The following is a 23029-nucleotide window of genomic DNA, read 5'->3' on the forward strand; positions in this document are numbered from 1 at the left end:
CATGTGTGTGAGTGTGTCCGATTCAGAACTGCTCCACCTTGAAGGTGCCCCTGAGAGTGTAAACAAACAAAAGTTACGTCTTGTAAAAATGTTTCCATTTTGTCCTTGAAGCCTGACAAATGTTGAGGGCACTTCCTTCCTCGTCCTACCCTTGTTGGCGCATCGCTGCAGGCTAGTTAGCTACTTAGCTTATCTAGAATGCGTCAGTCATATCCACATAGCCGATATAAACATGCTCACAGTAGTTGCATGGCCAGTGATCTGATACGAATGGTATTATGACCACATATGAAAGTGGCCAAGATATGATTAGTGTCCACCTTCCTCTAAAAAAAAAAAAAAAAAAAAATCAGATTTGGGCCACATACGCTTGTAATGTGAATGCACCCTAGTTAAAGTTGCTGATCATAGCTCTACGGATAGTTTGAGGCTGTTCACCACTGCACTATGGTTTTGTCATATGAGTACAGATTTTGCAGCAGCTACACTGCAGTGTTGTACTCACACATTCAACGATTGTTCCACCTGGGAGTTAGCTCAAATAGATGAGCAGTTTTGTCTCACATTCACCCTACTGTGACATTCTCCCTCCTTCGTATGGTCAGGATAACAGTAGAGGTGCAGCCTCCTCCCCTGCAGAGCAGCTGCAACCGACAGAACCAGTTGTTTTAGAAATACAGAGGTCTTTGCTTTAACCGTAGGTCTGTGTGTTAATGAGTTTGCTCTGTCTTTATAACTAACCGGAACAAGTACCTTTGTCCACTTTAAAATGATGTGTCCCTTTCGTCCACATTTGACTGTATTTGTGTGTTGCTTATGTTTGTAGACTCATTACTCTGTGGCGGAGACATCAGTGTGTCAGTCGGTGTCCCAACTGGAGGCTCTGCAGGCCGTGGTCGAGTGTCAACAACCGGAAGCCGACCTGTACAGGTAATGAGTCCAGTCACAACACATTTACCAAAGGATCTACCCGCTAAACATTTATTAAAAATTAATATTCTGTCTTTTAAATACTACTTTCAGAAGATTTTACTGTTAATCTTTTAATGCAAGTTTTTTTTTTATGTTGTGTTGATGTCCTTGGTCTGTTTGTTGTGTAATTTGTAAATTTCGTGTGCTTGTGGTGTTTTGTATGTACTGTAATCAGGGCATCATTGAAATGGATAATAATCAATAAATCGTTTAACTCTAAGGGCAACCTCACACTGTCCATTCGTACCGTGCCCAAGCACGCTGCACGGTTAAAGTCTAGTACTTTTGACCAGTGTGAGTACAACTGTACCGCGACCAGGGATGGCACGCTTGCCGGCCGGGGCCCGGTTGAGAGAGGTGGGCTTTGGTAAAGCACGATTGTACATGTACGAGCAAGCGCACATGTACGAGCACGAGCATTAACGGTCTGATTTCTATTTATATATGACTGTTCCCTGCGACAGACATTAAAGAAGAGAAGTGTTTACTGCAAATTTGGTCAGATGAAAGTATTCAAAAACAGTTTGACAAAAAAAAAACTCTGAGGGGTGATGACATATAATCAGAAGCATTCAAGCTGAAGCCCAGATCATTTCAAGTAATTTGAGTGCAAGCGTGTCTGGGCCGCAGGGAAGCGGGCAACTTAAAAGCCAGGGGCTCGGTAGGAATGGACACTGTGAGTGCGCCCTAACACTGTAGGTGTAGATGGTTTTCTGTGATCCCCCAAAGACCCCTGAACGTCTCCAGAGCCCACTTTAAAAGCCATGTGATAGTTCATGGTAGAAATGCCACAGATGTGTTATTAATTGGGTGAAATGGCTTCATCACCTCTTCAACAACTCCTCTTCCTCTTGTCTGTCTCAGCTGGCGGCCTAAGGATCGATACGTTTATTTTTAGATCAGGTAGTTTGTTTCGGTGGCGGTTTTCTCCCTTCCCCCCTCTCTTTGTCTCTTAAGACTCAGTGTGTTTAAATGCACTAATCTGACCGAGCTACTGTCTGTTTTCTGCAGCGATCTGATTTCTATACACAAATTTGATAATCAAGTTATGGGTTTAAGATAAACCTTGTTAGTTTTCTGCTGGAGGAACCTGATTTGTAAACACTTAACCAGATTTCCAATGGGGTTATTACACGTGTGCATGTGCGTGACAAACACTCCAGATGGGGAAAGCATTGCTGTGGCAGCAGGAGGAAATCCTCTAAAGTTCAACTGAAACTAAAATTGACAGGTCTAAATATGTTTCCTCTGCTGAACAGTTGTTGTTTTTTGTTGCTCACATTTAGACATGCTGTCAGTTAAGAAGATGCTCACTCCAGAGCTTATTCTCTAAGTGCTCTGTTAGTCCAAATGCTCCAAAAAAAACCTGTGCAGGCTGCAAAGCCATTAATCTCATACATTAAAAATATGTCAGAGGTTTTGCAGTAATCGTGTTATTAAAGTGCATGTAAAAGCCTTTACATGATTTCTTCCAGTAGCTTGGTTTCTCCTGTGCATATGGATGCACTGTTTCTCTCACACCAGTCAACTAAAATGCCTTTGGTGTTTTCCAGGTTTGTCGGTCGGATTACGGTGACTCAGCATGGAGAGGAGATAGTCAGGTGAGACCACATTCATCCACACTGCTGTGGCTAATAATGAAATTAATTATTATATGTGTGCAAGACAAGGTGGAGACGCTGCTTAACAGACGCTCCCATTATTATAAATACAGGAGCTTCTGATAAGTGTACTGGTACCAGGGTTACACCATCACACAAACAAAAATGGACCAGTAGTTGAGGGTAAAACATGACAGCATGTCTGTTACCCATAGTTGTGCAGGCTTTTAGCAGAGGGTTACAAAATGTTACAAAATTATTAGGGGCTGCCCCCGACCAAGGATTTTCTTTGTTTACGTAGTCGTGATTTAGAGCGATTAGTCGACTTATCGATGCATATATATATACACACACACACACAAATGTTTGTTTTGTTTCCTGCGACCAATTCACAAATTAAATTCTGGTCTGCTAATGATTTTTTGGTCAACCAGTGCTTGGTGGACTATTTTGGGGCAGCCCTAAAAATGACTAACCGCTGTCCTAAAGAGACAGAGATATTTAATCAGCAGCAGGCTGATTTGCCACCAGAAGACAAAAATGAGCAGCTGAATTAAAATAATCTAATTACATATACAGAAGATGTATGCCCCTCATAGACTGTTGAGTTGAGGGCACCTACTGGGTTGTGCTCCTACACTCACATCCGTCGTTCTCTGTATTCACATTGGTTTTCTTTGCCTTTACCTCAGACCGCTTGGTCCTGAGAATCTGCTGCTGCGAGGAGCCAGGTTGAAAAATACCAAAGAGATTTTTGGTGAGTCCGTACAGTTCGCTCCTGCAAAATGAAAAACACCCATCCGAAAGAGAAGCAGCTAAGGGGTAAAACATTTCTTACAACGAGACGTTTCCTGTTGAATTGAGACAGAAAGACGAAATGTAGCTGCTTAAGAACAGAAATGCTTCAAGTGGCTGTTGGAAGCCTGATAGAGGTGACGCAGCTGTGACACGAATAAGCTCAGTCAAGCTCACTGGACGTTATGGGCAGGACAGGCCGCTCATTATCATATGGCCGAGGTCTGATTATGCCAACCTAAGACTTTAAACTGTGGCAACGCCCCCACGCTTCACTAGTGTGCACTTGTATTAGGGCTGAACGGATGTAGCCAAAATCTTCTTTCCAGATAAAGATCATTTCACATCTCCATAATGAAATAGTCTTATAATACAGCATGTTCTCTGGTAACTCATTAAATTAATAGTATATATGAAATAACCACGTTGTATGGCCAATTGTGTATACTCCTGTATGAATTTAATGCATGATATATGAAAATTAAAATTAGTATTTTCACATGTTGTTAAGAACTTAAGTGCGAAATATAAACGGTAAATGTTTCTCATCCGATTTAGTGACTAATTCCATTGAAAGATGATAAATGTTCAAATCAAATTATGACTCAGACCTAAGTCTTTTACTGTTTTTTTAATTGTTTGGCACAGAGACACAGAGCCAATGACCTACTATGGACACAGGGATCATTTTGCCATCTTGTTTTCTCATGACCTCATGCACAAGGCGGTCAGCTGTCTAATGGTCCATATCCTGTTGCAGGTGTGGCGGTTTACACAGGGATGGAGTCCAAGATGGCCCTCAACTATAAGTGCAAGTCCCAGAAACGCTCTGCGGTAGAGAAGTGAGCACTTCTCTCTCGTCTCTCGGCCAAATGTTGCTGTTTTAGGATGTGGTTTCATTTAACATTCAATTCCAAATCTCTCCCTGTGTCAGGTCCATGAATACCTTCCTAATCATCTACCTGGGCATCCTGCTGTTCGAGGCCGTCCTCAGCACCATCCTGAAGTACGCCTGGCAGGCTGAGGACAAATGGGATGAGCCTTTCTATAATCAGAAGACTGAACAAGAGAGAAACAGCAGTCCGGTACGTCTTCTTCGCGTTAGTCATCAGCAGAATGCATTCTTATTGATTTTCCCTTTTGTGAGTCGGGCAGGCTATCAGCCACAGAGATGAGATGAGATGAGATTTTAGTCGACATTCCACTTCTCTCTCTTTCTATTTTCTCCACGCCGAATAATTATGGGCGTTTTCACTCTGCTGCAGTGTAAGGTAATAGAGCAAGTTAGTGAAGATGCATAGATGAGCTCACACTTGAATCTTCATGTTACCACACGCAGAGTCCTAGAAAGGTGCTGCTATGACTTGTTTTCTTTTCTCTCGATTGTGTGACAAGGCTTAAGAGAAAGCGCCTTTCACGTGGACAGTCTGCTGGCCTATCAGCCGACCTGCCAACACCAATCAGTCACAGAGAAAAGCAGCCTCCATGTATTGAGACTAAAAAAATCACAGCACAGTTCACTTGTTTGCTTTCTCCCCGGAGACAAAAAGAGGAATACCAGAAACAAATAGGTGGCTATATTTTTACACCTAGTGTAACAGGTGCTTCAGTTCGCTGGCCCCGTTATGTGTTTATCTCCTTTCTCCAGGGAATTTATCGGCCCTTCAAAATGTCTGAAAAATGTCTACATTTAGGGAGTAAGGAACAAAGATTACAATATCCAAGTGCAAGAAAGAGAAACTGATTTTTATTTATTTTATTCTGTTCAGTAAATTAGTCAAACCTCGATGCCAGGTCTAACTTGTCTTATATAGCTGCTGATCTCAGTCTCCCAGTCTGTGTCCGTCTCTCCTTTCCTGTCACACAAAGTGATTAACTCTAATGAGAATTAATAACCCGGCCTGCTTTGATTTAGAAGGATCAGTGATCAGGCCATCAGTCTGTGTGTGTGGCTTAGATGTGTATTAAGCAACATTTTCTTCTGCAGTCTTGATTTTTTTCCTCCCCTTATATGAGATTACATTAGATTGTCAGGGTTCCCAAGGGCCCTGGATAACCAGGAAAATAGTTGACCAGTTTCCTAGTCCTGGAAAATGTGATAAAAGTCAAATGTCCAGGAAATCTTGTGTCCGATTTTCCTTTTCGTCTGTCAGAGCTCCCCGAAAAACAGATAACATTGTAATCTGAAAGGGCTAAGTTATGTTCAGGATCCTATTAATATTCAAATGCTAAAGTTAGATCATGAACAAGAGTATTTTGAATAGGCTGTTATTTGTAAAAACGTTTTGCGTTGGCGGCTTTTTTAGAGCGGCAAAGAATAAATGATACATTTTTATCCGAGAAATCCGTGAAACTACTTTGAGGTAAATTACGTGGTGTCAGATGGGTGCGTAGACTAGTCACTGATAACCCGTTCCAGCATTTAAGGCTGTATCTGGAGCATGTCCAACACAGGTATGGGTATTGTTGGTGTGCATCAAAACAGCCTGATTAGTATTTAATTATTATTCAATAAGGTTGGTGCAAGATACTTTTTTTTTTTTTTATTTAGCCCTCATTTTTATTTTTTCAAGAAAGAGACAGGATACAAAGTACGAGAGAGAAGATTGCTGAGGTGAGGTGCACAAACCATCATTATAACTTGGTTACACAGCACTACTAAAGTGAAATGTCATCATTTCTAAGCATGTAAGAAATTATTTCATAGATAAGCTATAGCCATAGACTTCAATTCTTTTAAATCAGACTTCCACAGAGAGGAGCATCGTGTGTGGCGTGATCCCTGTGTGTCACATCAGCCAGATCTTCACTGAAAATGCATTTCTGTATTTTTAATGTCAGATGAAACAGGGACATATTAGCTGACATTAAATAACAAAAAATATTATATATATATATATCTCAAACAGATCAGCCCCCCCCCAGCTTCCAAGTTCAGTTGACGTTGGTTCATCTTCCTTTCCTGATTCACTGCTCACTTTGGTCCAAACTGTGTTTCCTCCTCCTTTTAATTAGATCTTGAAGTTCATCTCAGACTTCTTGGCGTTTCTGGTCCTCTATAACTTCATCATCCCCATCTCGCTCTACGTTACTGTGGAGATGCAGAAGTTCCTGGGCTCCTTTTTCATCGGCTGGGATTTAGACCTTTATCACGAGGAGAGCGACCAGAAGGCTCAGGTCAACACCTCCGACCTCAACGAGGAGCTGGGACAGGTACGGAGCAGAAGGGCAGAAGCACATACATATAGCATTGGGGGAAAAATACTATACATACTCACATACACATGTTATGATCTAATAGTGTATTTAATGTAACGTACATTGTATTGCAGTGAATATGCCAGTTTGCAGATGGCATCTAACCTTTAAGTATATAATCAACATAAACATTCATTCTGATAGGATGAAAAGGATCTTGAACTCTGTCTCACCTTTGCTATTAACTTCATAATACTCCGCCTGTGTGTGCCTGTGTGTGCCTGCGTGTGTTCCTGTCTCCCAGGTGGAGTACGTGTTTACAGATAAGACGGGTACGCTAACGGAGAACGAGATGCAGTTCCGCGAGTGTTCAATTAACGGAATCAAGTACCGGGAGGTTAACGGCAAACTGATACCAGAAGGAATGACGGATGATTCCCCTGATGGTTCTACGCCTCAACTGGTAACATACATACACATTAAATTCATTTTCTTTTTGCAGCAGAACACATTGCTCTCACTGCTGATATCAAACAAGCAAACTTAATTAACCTTTAATGTGGGGAAGGCTTTTTGCCTCAGGCCCTTCAACAATAGATCATTCTGCTAAAGCAAGAGGTTGCTCTTTGCAAATGAAGTGACTCTGAATCACATCTCAATAATGTTTGCAAAGTCTTACAGTTTGTTACTTAATAGCACCAGAATCAACAGTGTTTCTTCCTCTCTCATTCCCAACACTGCTCTTTCTCCAGATGGGAGAGGAACTGTTATTTCTCAAGGCGGTGTCGTTGTGTCACACGGTTCAGATCAGCTACGACCAGCCCGACTGCCTGGTTGGGGGAGGAGACCCGTTCTCCCAAGTCAACGGTTTCTCTTCCAATCACATGGAATACTACGCCTCTTCACCGGACGAGAAAGCTTTAGTGGAGGCAACAAAGAGGTAAGGTTACATCACTGAAGTCTTTCTGTTAATTGAGTGCATAGGTTGAAAAACCAGCTGAGCTAGCTGATTCACGCTCATTCATAGGTGCTCCAGCCTTTATCATTGCCGTTTCCCCTCAGCCATCACCACTAAAACACATTTGACACATGGCTCGCATAATTAGGAGCAATTGCGCTCTACGATCAATCGTGAACACAAACATTTAGCAGATGCATTATTGCTTTGGTTGAAATACCGGCACTTGGTACTGCAGTACTTCTGTTGTTTACGAAGCCTGGATTGTGTCTGGTCTACTTTGTAGGGGTGGCACATATTATTTTAACAGATATGAGATTTAGGGACATGACTTTATGCTCTCTTCATCCAGCGGTGACAGTCACTGTTATTTCTATGAGTGAAACCAAGGTCGGGTACACACAAGGGCGTAATTTACGAGGACGGCATGGAGGACATGTCCTCTGCACTTTTTAAGAAGGCATTATTGGACTCCCCTCCACCTCCACGCAGACTTATAACAGCTCGAAAGGTGTCTAGTTTAAACATGTTAAGAGGAGATCCATTTTGAAATCTGGAGCTCTGTAAGGTTTGATAGAGCTAACTTTTTTTTTTTTAATATATATCTCCAGATATAAGAGATAAAATATATTTTTTGCATACATTATTACATATTAACATGGAAAACTATGCATTTTACTCCCAACTTTACACCTTTTTCTTTATTAAACCACCTTTTTGTAATGGCCTGAACTGTGCCAACTTATACCATCAGATATTTCTCTCAGAAATGGAAACTTAAAAAGTATGTGTGAAAAATGAAACTTTGTATTTCAATGCCTCAAGTTTCAGAGTGAATGCATATTTAATATTGGTATTGCTTTGAGGAGCAGGGCACATATCAAGGCACTATTAGTACAAATTTGAACTAAATTCAAGCAATAGGGGGAAAATTACACGAGTGGTTTCGACACATTCACACGAGGCAAGGTGGGTGAACTGTCTTGCCCGAGGACTAAACGACCACGACAACAGTAAGGCAGGGCGGGGACTTTTTCACCTCTGTGGTGAGTCAATATATTGATCAACTTCAGCACTTAATGCGGTATAAATCATTTTCGTTATGACCATCTCTTTCATGAAGAGGACATATCAAAATGATGAAGGAAGTGGTCTTGTTTTGTTGTACCTATCTGAAAACCTAGAGCCCTTTTGAGGATTTGTGCCTGAACTGCCCCCCCCCCCCCCCCCCCCCCTTCAGTGAAAGTTAAGGTTGAGAGAAGGTGTTCAATCTTCCTGTGAATGGTGGTGTTATACAGTACTTACATTTGAACGTGTGGTTTCACCAGATCTCAGGGGTGTGTGATTGTTACAACTCAGGAAATGTGTAAATTCCAGACATGGAAACACAACTTGTGAAAGCTATCAGTAACGTGTGATTTCAAGCGTTTCCAGAGACTGCTCAGGCTACTGTTGGTTCAAGAGAAGAGCTTAGCGGTTAATTAAGCTAAAAAAGCTCTGGTCATAATGTTAACAGCATTTCCTGATCATTGCACTTTACGAATCCTGGCTGTTGACCTGGTGTTAAACTGTACCGCCTCTTCTGACTGTGTCAGCTGCTGAGGGAAATACTTTGAGTATGTGGGGGCTGGACTGCAGGCCAAATATATAGTGGCACTTTCTCGCTCATTCATTGTATTGTCACAGAACTCTAGAGCAGGCAGCAATTTAATGTCTAGGGAGCGTTAGAAAACCCTCAGGCAGCTCTGTGCAAAATGCCTCCGAAGGGGTAAGAAAAAAAAGAGTTTTGTAATCGAAAATGACCAGATTCAGTAATACTTGTATGTTGAAACTTGTATGGTTATGCTGCTGTCTTGGCAAGGACTACCTTGGAAAAGAGATGTTAAATCTCAATGGGAATAGTCCTGGTTAAATAAATGGTAATTAAAAAATGAACAATACCTGTTTGACAAAGGGGCAAGCAACAAATCTCCAATAAAGGATTGACAACTAAGAAATGTGGCTGTGGTGTAGCACCCATCTAAATGATCAGACAAGGCTTCATGATGTGGAGCAGTGAGGGAACGAAAGGACACACAGTTGAAACAATCACCTCAATGAGCTCTTGTAAATGTAAACTCAGTTAATGTTAAAACATCATCTAACTGAAATATGACACCATTGGTCGGATTTAAGAAAACATATGGGGATCACATTTCATGGCACCGTGTTCTGGTGTTCAAAAACTGAACGATTTGCTTGGTTTGACAGAGATTTGATCTCCTTGTTTGGGCTCTTGCTCACCTATTTGTTCAGCTGCATTGCTGAAGGATGCTCCACTTTCTTCCCACAGTATAAAGACATGCCCTAAACTGTAAGCATCATCCTTCCAAGTCCCTGAGGAAGATTAATAACTGGATGAGTGATTGAGGGCCTTATTTTTCCTGCTGTGCTCCTCTCATCATTCGGTTTATTCCTGACCTTGAAATTCATTTTGCCTGTACAGGTGGGAGGAGAGAAACGGAATAAATTAGGCAATGCAAAGCAAGTTGTTGGTGTTATGGCAGAAACTCGTTCTTAGACATTGCGCTGATTATAGACATCTCTGAACCAAGCAGTTTCGTGTCGTTTATTTGGCACAGGTCCGGTGTGTAAAGGCCTTTACTCACTGGCACCGTCCAGACTACAGAACGATTTCCTGACAAAAATTCTCTACCGATTTTGGGCTGTTGTTGCTTCACTGTGATTGGCTCTGCTGTTTCAGACTGCGGAGACCAGTGATGTGACTCGCCCAGACCTTTTGCTCTTTGCGCTACTGAACAAACATAAAGCAACACTAGCAGCTAAGCTTGGAGACGGACACACAGTCTTTGCTCCCAAGGCCTACAACTTGCACTTGTTACAAAAGAGGCCCAATTACCTCCCAAACCTTTACAGTAATTAAAGGTCACAATGTCCATTCTCCAAAGAATTCTACCTTTAACGGATGTCTGTTTTGTCCTCAGGATCGGAGTGGCCTTCACTCGCTGCAGTGGAGATACCATGGAGATCAAAACATTCGGCAAATCAGAGAAGTACGTCAGACCCCGTGGATCTCTTTGACGACAAATACCCGTGCAATAAAAACATGACACCTGGACCGCAGACAGAAAAGCTGTTGTTTAAGCTGAGTGAGGTTCAAACAAGTGTGTCTCTTTGTTCTCTCAGATATAAACTGCTGCACGTGTTAGAGTTTGATGCTGACCGGCGGAGGATGAGCGTCATACTGCAGACTCCCTCAGGTAACACCACCTACAAACTACATAGTATTTAAAGCATTGCACAAATGCAAATTACAAAAGCAAAGAAAACCCCTAAAAATGCAATTGAGAATAAATTAAAATGGTTTGAGAAGGTTTCACAAGGGTATTTTCTGTACAAATGTACAGTTTTTCAATGTGTTTATAATATTTTCATAAGATCTATGGTCAGCTACTTAACTTTCTTCCTACTGTCTTGACTTGTAAGGAGGCCAAGTGCTGTTCACCAAGGGTGCTGAGTCGGCCATCTTGCCTTTCACTACCAGTGGTGAGATAGAAAAGACGAGACTGCACGTTGACGAGTTCGCCTTGGTGAGAATTTTTTTCATTTGTTGTCTCTGTAGGTTTTAACGCTCTATCTCATCTAACACTATTAATGCAATGTTACACGTGTTCAGTGAGTAGTGGTCAGCAAACTCACATCACATTTCCTGCAGAGTCCAAGGAAATATGCTAATATGTCTCCTACATTTGATCAACATACATCTTATTCTTTTAGATTAAATATATTTCATTGTGTGGTGAGTCACAAACTACCTGTGACAGTCTTTCGACTTATAAAAATAGTAATATTCATCTCTTCCCCCAAACGAAGGAGGGTAGACGAGCAGAGGACAGGTTGAGTAAACTTAATATACCACACTTGCGTCAGAGCATCTGTTCACAGAAGAAATGCTCTTCAACCTTTATAATTAAACCTTCAAACATCTGAGTCTGAAATGCATCTCGGTCCATATGTTCAGAATTGCGTGTCTCTGTGTGCGTAGGCCTGGCATTTCCCAGCATTGAAGTGATTACTTTTGGCTCTGTTACACTGTGTTCCCATTAGACTGTAAATTCTTCACCACAACAGACACAAACACATAAACACACACACACACACACACACACACACACACACACACACACACTTATCCGGCCCCCACGTCATGTCATCGGACGTCAGTACCCAGGAGTCGGTGCTCTGGACTGGGTTGATTTGTGGTCGTCTGCCCCTCAGGCTGGTTCCTTGATCTAAAGCCAAGCTTTGATATATATATTTTCTCTCTCTCATGTTGCATTCCCTCTTTTCTTCTCCTATCCTCATCTTCTTGATTTACTCACGTTAACCACTCCACACAAACTTGTTCTTTCATTTTTACATTTACCGTTACAAATCATAACATCGTTCTCTTCCTTTCTTCATGTTCTTCTATTATGTCTTCATATATTTTTATCATGTTATGTCTCACATCTCTTGTTTTTTTTAATCTACCCATCACCCACCGTCCTCTTCCCACTGCAGAAAGGTTTACGAACCTTGGTTGTAGCGTGTCGCCACTTCAGCCCAGAGGAGTACATTGATGTGGACAGGCATCTGAACGCCGCCCGCACCGCGCTGCAGCAGAGGGAGGAGAGACTGCAGGAGGCCTTCAGCTACATCGAGAGAGACCTGCAGCTGCTGGGAGCAACGGGGGTTGAGGACAAGTATGGAGATGACCAAATACATTTTAATATATTAACGTTGTCCCCCCTGAAAGCCAGTGCTCATCCTCTTAAGCATATGTCCGGGATGTATAAGTCATGCACGTCCAGAAGAAATCTTTGCAGATTATGAACGGAAAGCAGTCGCACAGTGTGTTGTTGGATGCGTTTAGGTTACCCTCGCTGCTCGGATCTAATAAAGTTGTTTATGTACAATGTATATTAATGGATTCAGATTCAAGAGTTGCTGGGTGCAGTATGACTACAGGCTTTAACGGCACAATTACAATGATATCCAACGTACAGTATGATGTGAAATTATGTCACACACGTGTTTTTCTATCATGCGTTTGCCGCTAGCAGTGAGTAAATAACGTATAGTTACTGTTTGGATAGAACATATGTTTTGTTTCTGCATGGTTAGCTTAAAAAACAATCTGTTCAATGTGGCTCCTGTGCATTTAAAGCCACGCTAGCGCCATGGCTCAACACTCAGAATGAAATATCTCGACCTCTATTGCACGGATAATCATTAATTTGGTAGACATTCATGATCACCATTGGAATAGCATTCTGACTTTAGTGATCTCCTAGCTTTCCCACTACTGACACCAGCAGGTTGACTTTTTTTGTGAAATGCCGTAACAGCTATCGGAAGGATTGTCATAAAATTAAGTGCAGATTTCCAGACTTTTCCAGTGCCATTTTCAGTTCATTTGTCCAATACTAATTACTGTAAATCCGTTAAGCCAGACTGAAGGTGGAGGTAGAGATACATGTCATGATATATGTCAGGAGGATATAATGACAGTGTCAGCAAATGTGAAAAAAACAACATATTTTTCACAGAAAGTTACCGACTTCAGCTTTAAACCACCTCGCAGAGCCGCTAGCTTGGCTGTTTACTGAAATGTTCTGTCACTAGAAAGTCGTCTTTTGGATACACTCAATAAAGATGGTCAAGAAGTCAAGAATAGATTAACCATCCAATCTCAAGATTATGTCACAGGACTGTGTGAATTAAAAATAGTTTAACATCAGAGAAAAAACAGGTCATTATAAAACAGTAAGAAACCCCGTGATAAACGGAGTGAGCGGGAGAATCTGAGAGAGAGAGAGAGAGACGTCACCCTCTGAGCCTCCCTGGAAATGAATGTTGATATGCGTTTGCATCCACTCACCATCTGCTCCTCACATAAGCCTTCTCCCTCTTCGTTTATCTCTCTCTCCTTTCTACTGCTCTGTTTCTGTATCTGGAATGAATTCCCCCGCAGACACACATGGTCACAATCAAAGGATTTCCTCTGTTATGGAAGACAGAACTAGCATTTCTCTCTGTTCGGAGCCCAGTATGAATAATATTAAGCCGACAGGCTCGGTAAAATTAGATCGTAATCATGGTCTATTAACCTCTTTGGGAATATTATCTGTGGTCAGAATAAATATTCTTTAAAAATGTAGTGCTGCTCAATTTCAGAGCCAGTTTTCTCTCTCCTCCTCCTCCTCCTCCTCCTCCTCCTCCTCCTCTTCCTCTTCTCATCAGACATAATTAACAAGAGTCTGTTCACACTATGAATACCTATTTCTCTTATCATAATGTATGTGATTTGTTTTGTTTTGAAGCAGGCTTTTGTGTGTACTTCCTTTACAGTATCCGTCTGAGCTTTAAGACATGAAGAGTTCTTTCCAATCCCTGAATATGTGTATTGAATTACTAACAAGCCCCTTTGGCTTGACCACATTAACCGCAGGAAGAAAAGACCAGGTTTAAATGCCAGCTAGCTTCATCACCTCACCCACAACAAGTCTAAAATCAAACGGTCTTGAGGTATACGTTACCTGGGGCCACAGGGATTACTGGCAGCCTTGTGTATAACAGTACATGTAACACGAGTACGTCGTTTATGTTCTTTCCATCCCTCGGCTTTCTTAGACTCCAAGACAAAGTCCAGGAGACCATCGAGGCTCTGCGGCTGGCGGGGATCAAAGTATGGGTGCTGACAGGGGACAAACATGAGACGGCGGTCAGCGTCAGCCTGTCCTGTGGCCACTTCCACAGAACCATGAACATCCTGGAGCTTCTGCAGCAACGCTCTGATAACGAGTGTGCCGAGCAGCTCCGCAGACTGGCCAGGAGGTGAGTGTGTTTGTGATCCACATTTGACAGTAAAATATAGAATATACTGCAGAACATACAGTGTCATTTTAAAATGCAACTTGAAGCCTTGTATCCTGATAACATCGGAGCTTGAGAATGAGAGTTTGGATTTAACTTGAGACCATTCATTTGACGGACGTCCCGTTGTTGCTGTCTGTCCACTTTTATTAAGACCAGTTTCTAGTTTGGGAAAGAAAATGAAGAAGGATGACTTAGCTTTGGTAAATGTATTAAAGGTCAGGAGGAAGAGCCATTACTCTAGTGATTGAAGTGGTGTTTGTTTGTTCATATGCTTGTTTCCACTAAAGTTTAGCTCTGAAACAGGACTTTAATATGTAGATTCCAATATTCCACATAGATTGCACCAACAGAAAAAGCCAGAGCTCAAAGGTGCTTTTAAAGCTGCTCTAGGTGAAAAGCAATAAAAATAAAAAAACACCAGAATTTGAAGTAGAGTGAGACGTCTTCTTGCACCCTCCACCCTCTCTGTCCTGAGCCAATAGGAACGCTCTCTTTATTAAATGACCTGTGAGTGACCAAAGCTATATTTTCTAAAGCCTGAAAACAACAAAGAGAAGGTGCAGGAGTCTAGTTACCTCTCAGACAATTTAATTTACAATATGATGAAAGATGATTTTGATTTGCCCACCAATGCCAAAAATAAACTGCCCACCCCAGGTTAAAATAATACATCTTCAATTCAAACTTTCTGTATAAACTTAGAAGCTGTTCTGGTATTAAACAAAACATTTGTGTAGCAAGAGCTGGCGATTAGTAGAGTTGATTCCTCCGATGCTGCCTAAAATGCTGGTATCGGTATCAGCGAGTATGCAAGTCTATGCACCAATCTGATACCACATAGTTTAACCCCGAAAATAACTACTTTAAAGTGCTTTATTCATGTTGTGACAGTTAGACTAGATCATAACAGACAGTTCTATGGTATTCATTCTCTGTATGTTTTTCTTCATTACAGAGGTTTTAATTGGAGCCAAGAAAGCAATCACATCACATCTATACTGTCTATACTGCATTAGCTGTTAACAAATAATACATATTTTCATTAACACACGGGTATCGCATTGGTACTCTGCATCTGCTGATACGTAAAGTCAGGTATCAGAATCGGTTTCGTGAAGGAAAAAATAGTATCGTAACATCTCCAGTGACACAGTAAAATCTTATTCTAATGATTCTTTGTTTCTGTTCATATCCATCTCCTTTCATGATTCATTTTCTTTTTTTCTCTGTCACTCCCGTTTTCTCCCAGGATAAAGGAGGACCACGTCATACAGCACGGGTTGGTCGTGGATGGGGCGAGTCTGTCTTTAGCATTGAGGGAACACGAGAAGCTCTTTATGGAAGTGTGTAAAAACTGTTCAGCTGTGCTCTGCTGCCGCATGGCCCCGCTGCAGAAGGCTAAGGTACCAGTCCTCTGCCATATACACACACACACACACACACACACACACACACACACACACACACACACACACACACACACACACACACACACACACACACACACACCACCCATCAAAGTACATTACCCTCATGTCCAGATGTCACTGTCACCTTGTTCTCTCCAGGTGGTGCGTCTTATAAAAACCTCCCCAGAGAAACCCATCACCCTAGCTATTGGGGATGGAGCCAATGATGTCAGTATGATACAGGAAGCTCATGTGGGCATAGGTAAAGACACAGACACACAGACACACACACACACACACACACACACACACACACACACACAGTATGGTCTCTTAAATTATATTCTGCAGTGTGCCCTCCAATGTTTGTGAGTGCATGTGTCTCCAGGTATCATGGGTAAGGAGGGTCGTCAGGCCGTGAGAAACAGTGACTATGCAATTGCCAGGTTTAAGTTCCTGGCTAAACTCCTGCTGGTCCACGGTCACTTCTACTACATTCGAATAGCTACGCTTGTACAGTACTTTTTCTACAAAGTAAGTAATTTCATCTGCATGTGCTTTTATGAAAAGCTGTGATAATCCAGTGATTTGAAAAAGGGCTGTATAAATAAATGTATAAAGCGCGTTTCAGAACACTGGACTCACTCATCTGAATTTGAATGCATTCCTTGAACAGAATAAGTCTCGACGACGCTGTTCGTTCATGTCTCCCTTCACTGCAATGTTTTTAATGTTGTGCTCCTTCACTCTGTCTTTTCTAGAATGTGTGTTTTATCACGCCCCAGTTTTTATACCAGTTCTTCTGTCTGTTTTCACAACAAGTAAGTCTCTTTATCTCTCCATCTCTCCACGCTCTCACATGTCTCTGAAGATTTGTTTGTGGTTGTTGTGTCTCTCATTGACTTCATAGAATGCTTCTTAACTTCACAGAAGTTTTCTTTCCACAAATCATCTCCGGATAAAGCAGTTTGATTCATGTTGACCTATATTAAATAAATAATGTGAATTTTCAGAGATTCAGTCATGACTTTTGCTAGTTTTCGTCACATGTTAACAGTTTGTCTCACATTTTGCATTTAAACTCTTCAAATATTTATGCAGCACAGCTTTGGAACTCATGTCAAATGATTTATCTGATTAACTATTATTGGAATTAAGTCTGCTGACAAAGCTTTAGTCTGTTATTAAGGTTATCGCTTTGGTCCTAGCCCTGAGAGATCATTTCTTCCTGTGTATCTGACACTGATCAAGCCCTCCGCCTGTTTCATTTAAGTTAGGTTACATGACCTGCTCATGTCAGTTTCAAATGCTGTCTTCTCTGTCCATCCCAGACTCTGTATGACAGTGTTTATCTGACACTGTACAACATCTGCTTCACCTCGCTGCCCATCCTGGTGTACAGTCTGTTTGAGCAGCTGGTCCATCCACACGTGCTGCAGAATAAACCTGCCCTGTACAGGTACGTTTGCATGTGATCTGTAGGTGCACATTATAGATAAGCATGAACTGTGATCATCTTTGTCTACAATAAATTCATAATCACGTCGCAGTTACTTATTTTATGACGTAGCGTCTCTGTGTCATCACTCGTACGCCGTTCACATCCAGTCTGACAGAGTTTCCGGTCTTTTCGCGGTAGTTTTCCTGGGTGATTGCCACCGAAGTGCAAGTAGAATTAATTTATACACTTCTGAGAATCTACAAGTGGAATTTCGTATTTGTTTATCGGCAGTGACGCGTCTAATTAGTACATGAAAGTGACTTTGATAAGAGAAAGCAGTAACAATGTTTGGGTGATACTCAGGTTGATGTATTCACTCAAAATTAATATTTTGAAAATTAAATTAAGAAAATTGTACAGTATATTTTTGGTTTGAAGCATGTCATTTTATTTTGAAGGACTGAAGTAGAGTCCAGGGTGTGTTGACAGCATTGATGTTAACTTGGACGATCAGCAGCTCACTGTTTACAGCGAGAGCAGACTGTCCGAGAGGGGCCGAGAGTAGCACACGGCTAATTAACGGGTGTTATCGTTAACCTTGTGCCAACTCCTGTAAAGTCAAAGCTAAAGTAAACAGTTAAAGCCATATTGGGTTAGAAAGGGAAGAAGTTAGACTTTAGTTTTACACCATTAAATTAACTGTAAACATTACACAATCATTTATTTTTGTAGATTAAGCAGAAATTTTGATAGGACGTTGGTGCGACTGGTGACACAATCACTACCTATACATCTACATGCACAATTGTGACCTGCTGTGAGACGGCCAACATGAATTTTATGTGACATTTTAAGTAAAATCAATCAAAAAATGGTTTGAGTTTATATTTAGTATTATTTGGTCCATTATTCATGAAATGATTTTCAATGAAATGAACTTATTCATGAAACTGAGGCATGACTGCGTTGATCTAGTGCTTCCTCTAATAAATAAAATAAAAAAACTGTTTGTATCCTACAGGGACATCAGCAAGAACTCCCTATTGTCTTTCCGAACGTTCTTGTACTGGACTCTGTTGGGCTTCTGCCACGCCTTTGTCTTCTTCTTCGGATCCTACATACTGATGGGAGAGGACACCACACTTATGGGCAATGGACAGGTGTGTGACGGGCTGTGTGTGTGTGTGATTTACTGCGTGTTTATACTACAGAGAAAAGAAAGAACTTGTCCCGCTGAGCAGATTTTCCAAACCATTAGGAAAACGTTGCTTTAGGGAATGACTGGTATGTTCTAAAGAAATGTGTGTGTGAGTGTGTGTGTGTATGTTATGATGAGTTATTGTTATTGATGGGGCTGACTGCCTGCTGGTCTGTCTTCATTCACTCCTTCCCTTTATATCAACTGTCTCATCCTCATTCTGTCTTTTTGTTTGACGGTCTTAACACACTGTCGTTTTGTCTCCGTTACTGAGCTAGCATGTGTGTTGATGAGTAAGTTTTTAGCGATTCTACCTTTTCTTTTAATCACATTTTCTGTGTCTCTGGTTCTTACAGTTTCTTTTTATCTTTGTCTCTCGCGTTTGTAGTCTGGTATTATAGAAAAGGCGCTCACTCCTCTTGCTCTTTCTCTCGCTTGTCCTTCTCTTGTATCTTTTGTTGATTTCTCTTTTTTCCCTTCTGCCTTCACGCTGTGCATGTCTTCAGATCTTGCGAGCTAACAGGCAGCTGGTAAGAGTCTGCTCTACAGTTGAATGCATGTGTGCTCGGGGAGTTGATGATCTGGATGATTCCTTAACGTGTTTTTGTCTTGCTAATGATGATGAAGAAATAGATGAATTTTAACACATATGCTCCACAGTGTAGTAAACAGTACATGTTGACAGATTTAGTTTTGAACATTGAAATGAGCAGATATAAAACATGCTCATTGAACTCGGATGCCGGTAAATTCGTTTATAGTGGGTTCAGTTGTCAATTCCACTCTTTTGTCGTGTCTCTTGCTCAAATACAGTATCGTAACACTCGCTTTTTATTTTTCAAAACACATTTACACACTTTAAAAGGCCACAGAAAATGTAAATCCACACATACTGTACTTTTATCATCACCCGTGAACATATAGCACTGTAGTCTCAAACGTATGCTCATCTCGTGCAGTTACATACAGTAGGTTGGTCTCGTAGGCCAACAGATGCAGAGAGAATTCATTTCTCTTCCTGCTGCATCCACCTACTCATCCTTTGATTGTGACAAATCTGGACAAGGTGCAAGTTAATCAAAAGTGTTTCCAGTGCCGTCACCAGAGGATACATCATAAAAAGGACACGCCGTCTTACCAACGTGTGGGTCCAACAGAGCAGATTTTCTCCTTTGGCAAAAACAAATAATGTTTATTTATTTTTTGACACCAAATCGATATAAATAAACTAGAACCTGAATATTCCTGTAAGGGGCCTGGACTTATTGTCGACTCCCCAGAGTGTTTCCATTTATACATCTCAGTCCTCTCACTATTAGTTTTCTGAGTGTTCAGACTCCAGCAGGGCCGTGAATTGGCTGGCGACAAAACAATGCCCCCCACAGATCTCAGCCCGCAAGTAAAGTGCTTCTCTTATCAAGCGGTGGAGCTACACACACAGTCAGAGGGCAAGGTATCATCAAAGGCATCGCAATATCACTTAACTTGTTACCTGAGGTCGATGCCTTGCAGACATTTTCTCTCCGGGCTGAAGCACAACCTATAGATCTTAACGCAGTGTTATATTGTTTGAAACTGGGTCTGTGCATGTGAAAAAAGTCAGTTTTTCTCTGTTTTATTATCATCATAGTGTAGAGCTGTTGACAGTTTTGTGTCTGTGTTGTAGATGTTTGGGAACTGGACATTTGGAACGCTGGTCTTTACTGTCATGGTCATCACAGTCACATTAAAGGTAAATTACACCCAATCTTGTGCTCTCACAGCATCTGTCAGTGTTGTATTAGCCAGTATTTTAAGATTTCACATTAACGTTTTATCCCACAAACCTTTTACTGTATTTTTCATGACTTTTAACGTAAAACTTTGATTTCTTTCATATCTTTTTTTTTTTACTATAGTAACATGCTTTTTGTTATATTCTGCTGTAAATACGTACATGATTTTTCCTATGTAATGACCATGTAATGTCGTAGCGTAGAGAGTGTTTGGTTTCGTATAGTAGCTTTTTCAGGAAACTGAATGTTAGTTACCTGCTCAGCACAAAATAGCACATTATCCAAATCAGCCAAAGGAAATTGAATGGCTGGTGAAAAAATGTCAAGCACGTAGCAAGGTACAGACTCCCATATTATACTCTGCATTAAGTCCCCCAAATGTAAAAGGTTATTTAATGTTGGGCTTGTTTGCAAACATGTTTTCCATGGTCACAAATGTCTGAATGCAGCTTTCAGATGAAGGTAACTGTGTGCATTCGCTGAGAGCCGTGTGGCGTGTTTGGGTCCACAGGGACACACTTGTATTACTGCATGTTGTGGAGTATGAAGGTGATGTCAGTGGCCATTACCAGGAAATGATTTGTCCCAGGGTCAAGGTCTTTTTCACAGCACAGAGGCAGATTGCTGTGGTTTATTGATGCCCGACCTGGCCCTGTTTCAGTGTTTTACACCAAGATTTCTTTTCCATCCCCTCCTATTACATGTGTACGTGTGTTGTGTGTGTGTGTGTGTGTGTAACAACAGCTTGCTTTAGAGACTCATTTCTGGACGTGGATGAACCATTTTGTGACGTGGGGTTCAATCGCCTTCTACTTCATCTTCTCTCTCTTCTATGGAGGCATCATCTGGTAAGAACAGGTTCTTAGGAAGTTCGTGTTGAACCTTGTTTTCGTACAAGAAGCTGCTTTTAAACTCAATCTACCATGTAAACCTATCATAACACCTCTTAAATAATCCCATTATTGGGAAATACATACCGCAGAATAAATTGCAGCGGCTGAACACTTTGTATGTTTTCCAAAAGTTAAATTAAAAAAATTAAAACTTAAAGTGTTAAATCCTCACATTGACATTTTTCCTCATCCTTTCATGTTAATAATACTTTACTACTTTGATAGTTAATGATGGAAATGAGTTCCATATGACTTAAAGTCATTGGACGGAGAAGTTAATATACAAATATTTACCATATTTAAAGATAAACAAATAAGAATATTCTTTATATTATACTCTGAAAGCTCTTTACAGCAGACTGTGATAGCTGTGGCAGGTTTACTCACTATGGCTCATTTTTAACAGCAATATTAAGTCATGCACCTCTATGGAAACGGCACATCCGTGGCTAGACGTAGGGATACCTCAAACATTCTTTTGTGCAGTATAACCCAATCATAATGACATAAATCACAATAATAAGACAAAATGCAAGTTGAATATATTTGATATTTTATCTTCGAATTGGATTGAAATTGAATCTATGGGCAATTCAATCAATTCAAAAATGTATATACATACAATATATATTGAACTATTTATATTTTTACAACATCTCTTGACATCTTTTCTCTGCTCTGTGTAAACAGCCTGCAATTATGTCAAAGTTTCACTGAATTTTGTCACATGACTGTCTCAGACCAGTTAATCATGGCTTCCCAGTTGCGCTGAGGTGTCTTCATAGGAGAAGTTAGTCCCAATGGCTTATTTTTTGCTGATATTTTAGAGACATTTAGACAAACAGACATGTAGAATACAATGATTTTATGGGTTACTTTTCACGGAAGCATTCCTCACACATGATGGATGATGCAAAGGGGCGTCGGAAGGCAAAAAACCTGACAATGATGTCTGTTTTTACAGTTTCTGGCTTTGATAAATTGCTTAAGTTTGACAGTTTCTCAAAAGAAAGTTTTGTGGTTCAGAATTAAATACATTTTAAGTTATGGTAGTGTTCATTTATGGTCATGTCTGGATTGAACAGGCTGGTCCACACCAGATTCACTGAGCTCGTCTCTTGGCAGATAATCACTGAGGTTTTGTCAGAATCAGATGTGATCATCTGTGGGTGTGTTTAATTGATCAGATCAGTCTTAACCTCTAAACTCATCGGCTGGCCGGAGCCATCCTGATAATATTGGGCTGTAATTGATGTGTGCAATCTGTACAGGTCGTTAAATTCAGTTCAGTGGGGAATAATTAAATAATCCTGTGGGGAATAATTAAATAATTTTTTAGAGGACTCTGACAGCCAGGGAAATTTATATTGAACAGCGCAAAGTGAGACGAGCCAGGCTGCTTGTTGATGCTTTCCACCACTGATGAGAAGCATAAAGAACTGGTTATTTTTCTGCTCTTCCTCCTCTGTCGTACATAACCATTGTGTCCCTTCCACTCCCTGCAGGCCGTTCCTCCACACCCAGGACATGTACTTTGTATTCGTACAGCTGCTGTCCAGCGGCTCAGCCTGGTTCGCCATCATCATCATCATCATAACTTGCCTCTTTCCCGATGTGGTGAAGAAGGTCTTCTATCGACATCTGCAGCCCACCAGCACACAGAAGAGTCAGGTAACACGGGGCGGAGGGTCAGAGAGTAGAGGAGGAGACTTGTACAGGTTGTTTTATGGGAAGTTTTGTAAAGAAGTCCAGGCGTTCCTCTAAAGTGGATTATACTTGGTACAAAATGCAGGTTCTATTTCGAATCAGCCGGGATTTAATGAAGCTCATCGAGCATTTTATCTTTTTTATTTCCCACAGGTTTCCTT

At 41.0% G+C, this 23029-nt stretch overlaps 1 protein-coding gene across 2 annotated transcripts in view; it reads left to right on the top strand.

Moving 5' to 3' along the window:
* Positions 1-23029, top strand: part of atp11b (ATPase phospholipid transporting 11B) — a 57003-nt gene that overhangs the window by 12880 nt on the left and 21094 nt on the right. For both annotated transcript variants that reach the window (XM_083911248.1, XM_083911247.1), the window contains exons 7-28: positions 827-930; positions 2526-2573; positions 3266-3330; positions 4129-4210; positions 4303-4453; positions 6384-6581; positions 6871-7029; positions 7319-7506; positions 10509-10577; positions 10711-10784; positions 11011-11114; positions 12088-12269; positions 14200-14403; positions 15695-15848; positions 16014-16116; positions 16243-16388; positions 16616-16675; positions 17186-17313; positions 18317-18455; positions 20160-20225; positions 21013-21116; positions 22667-22832. In XM_083911248.1, the coding sequence (XP_083767374.1) occupies positions 827-930; positions 2526-2573; positions 3266-3330; positions 4129-4210; positions 4303-4453; positions 6384-6581; positions 6871-7029; positions 7319-7506; positions 10509-10577; positions 10711-10784; positions 11011-11114; positions 12088-12269; positions 14200-14403; positions 15695-15848; positions 16014-16116; positions 16243-16388; positions 16616-16675; positions 17186-17313; positions 18317-18455; positions 20160-20225; positions 21013-21116; positions 22667-22832 (2694 nt within the window). The remainder of the gene's footprint in view (positions 1-826; positions 931-2525; positions 2574-3265; positions 3331-4128; positions 4211-4302; positions 4454-6383; positions 6582-6870; positions 7030-7318; positions 7507-10508; positions 10578-10710; positions 10785-11010; positions 11115-12087; positions 12270-14199; positions 14404-15694; positions 15849-16013; positions 16117-16242; positions 16389-16615; positions 16676-17185; positions 17314-18316; positions 18456-20159; positions 20226-21012; positions 21117-22666; positions 22833-23029) is intronic.

This window comes from Echiichthys vipera (assembly GCF_963691815.1).
Source record: "Echiichthys vipera genome assembly, chromosome: 3".
In the NCBI taxonomy this organism is placed as follows: Eukaryota; Metazoa; Chordata; class Actinopteri; order Perciformes; family Trachinidae; genus Echiichthys; species Echiichthys vipera.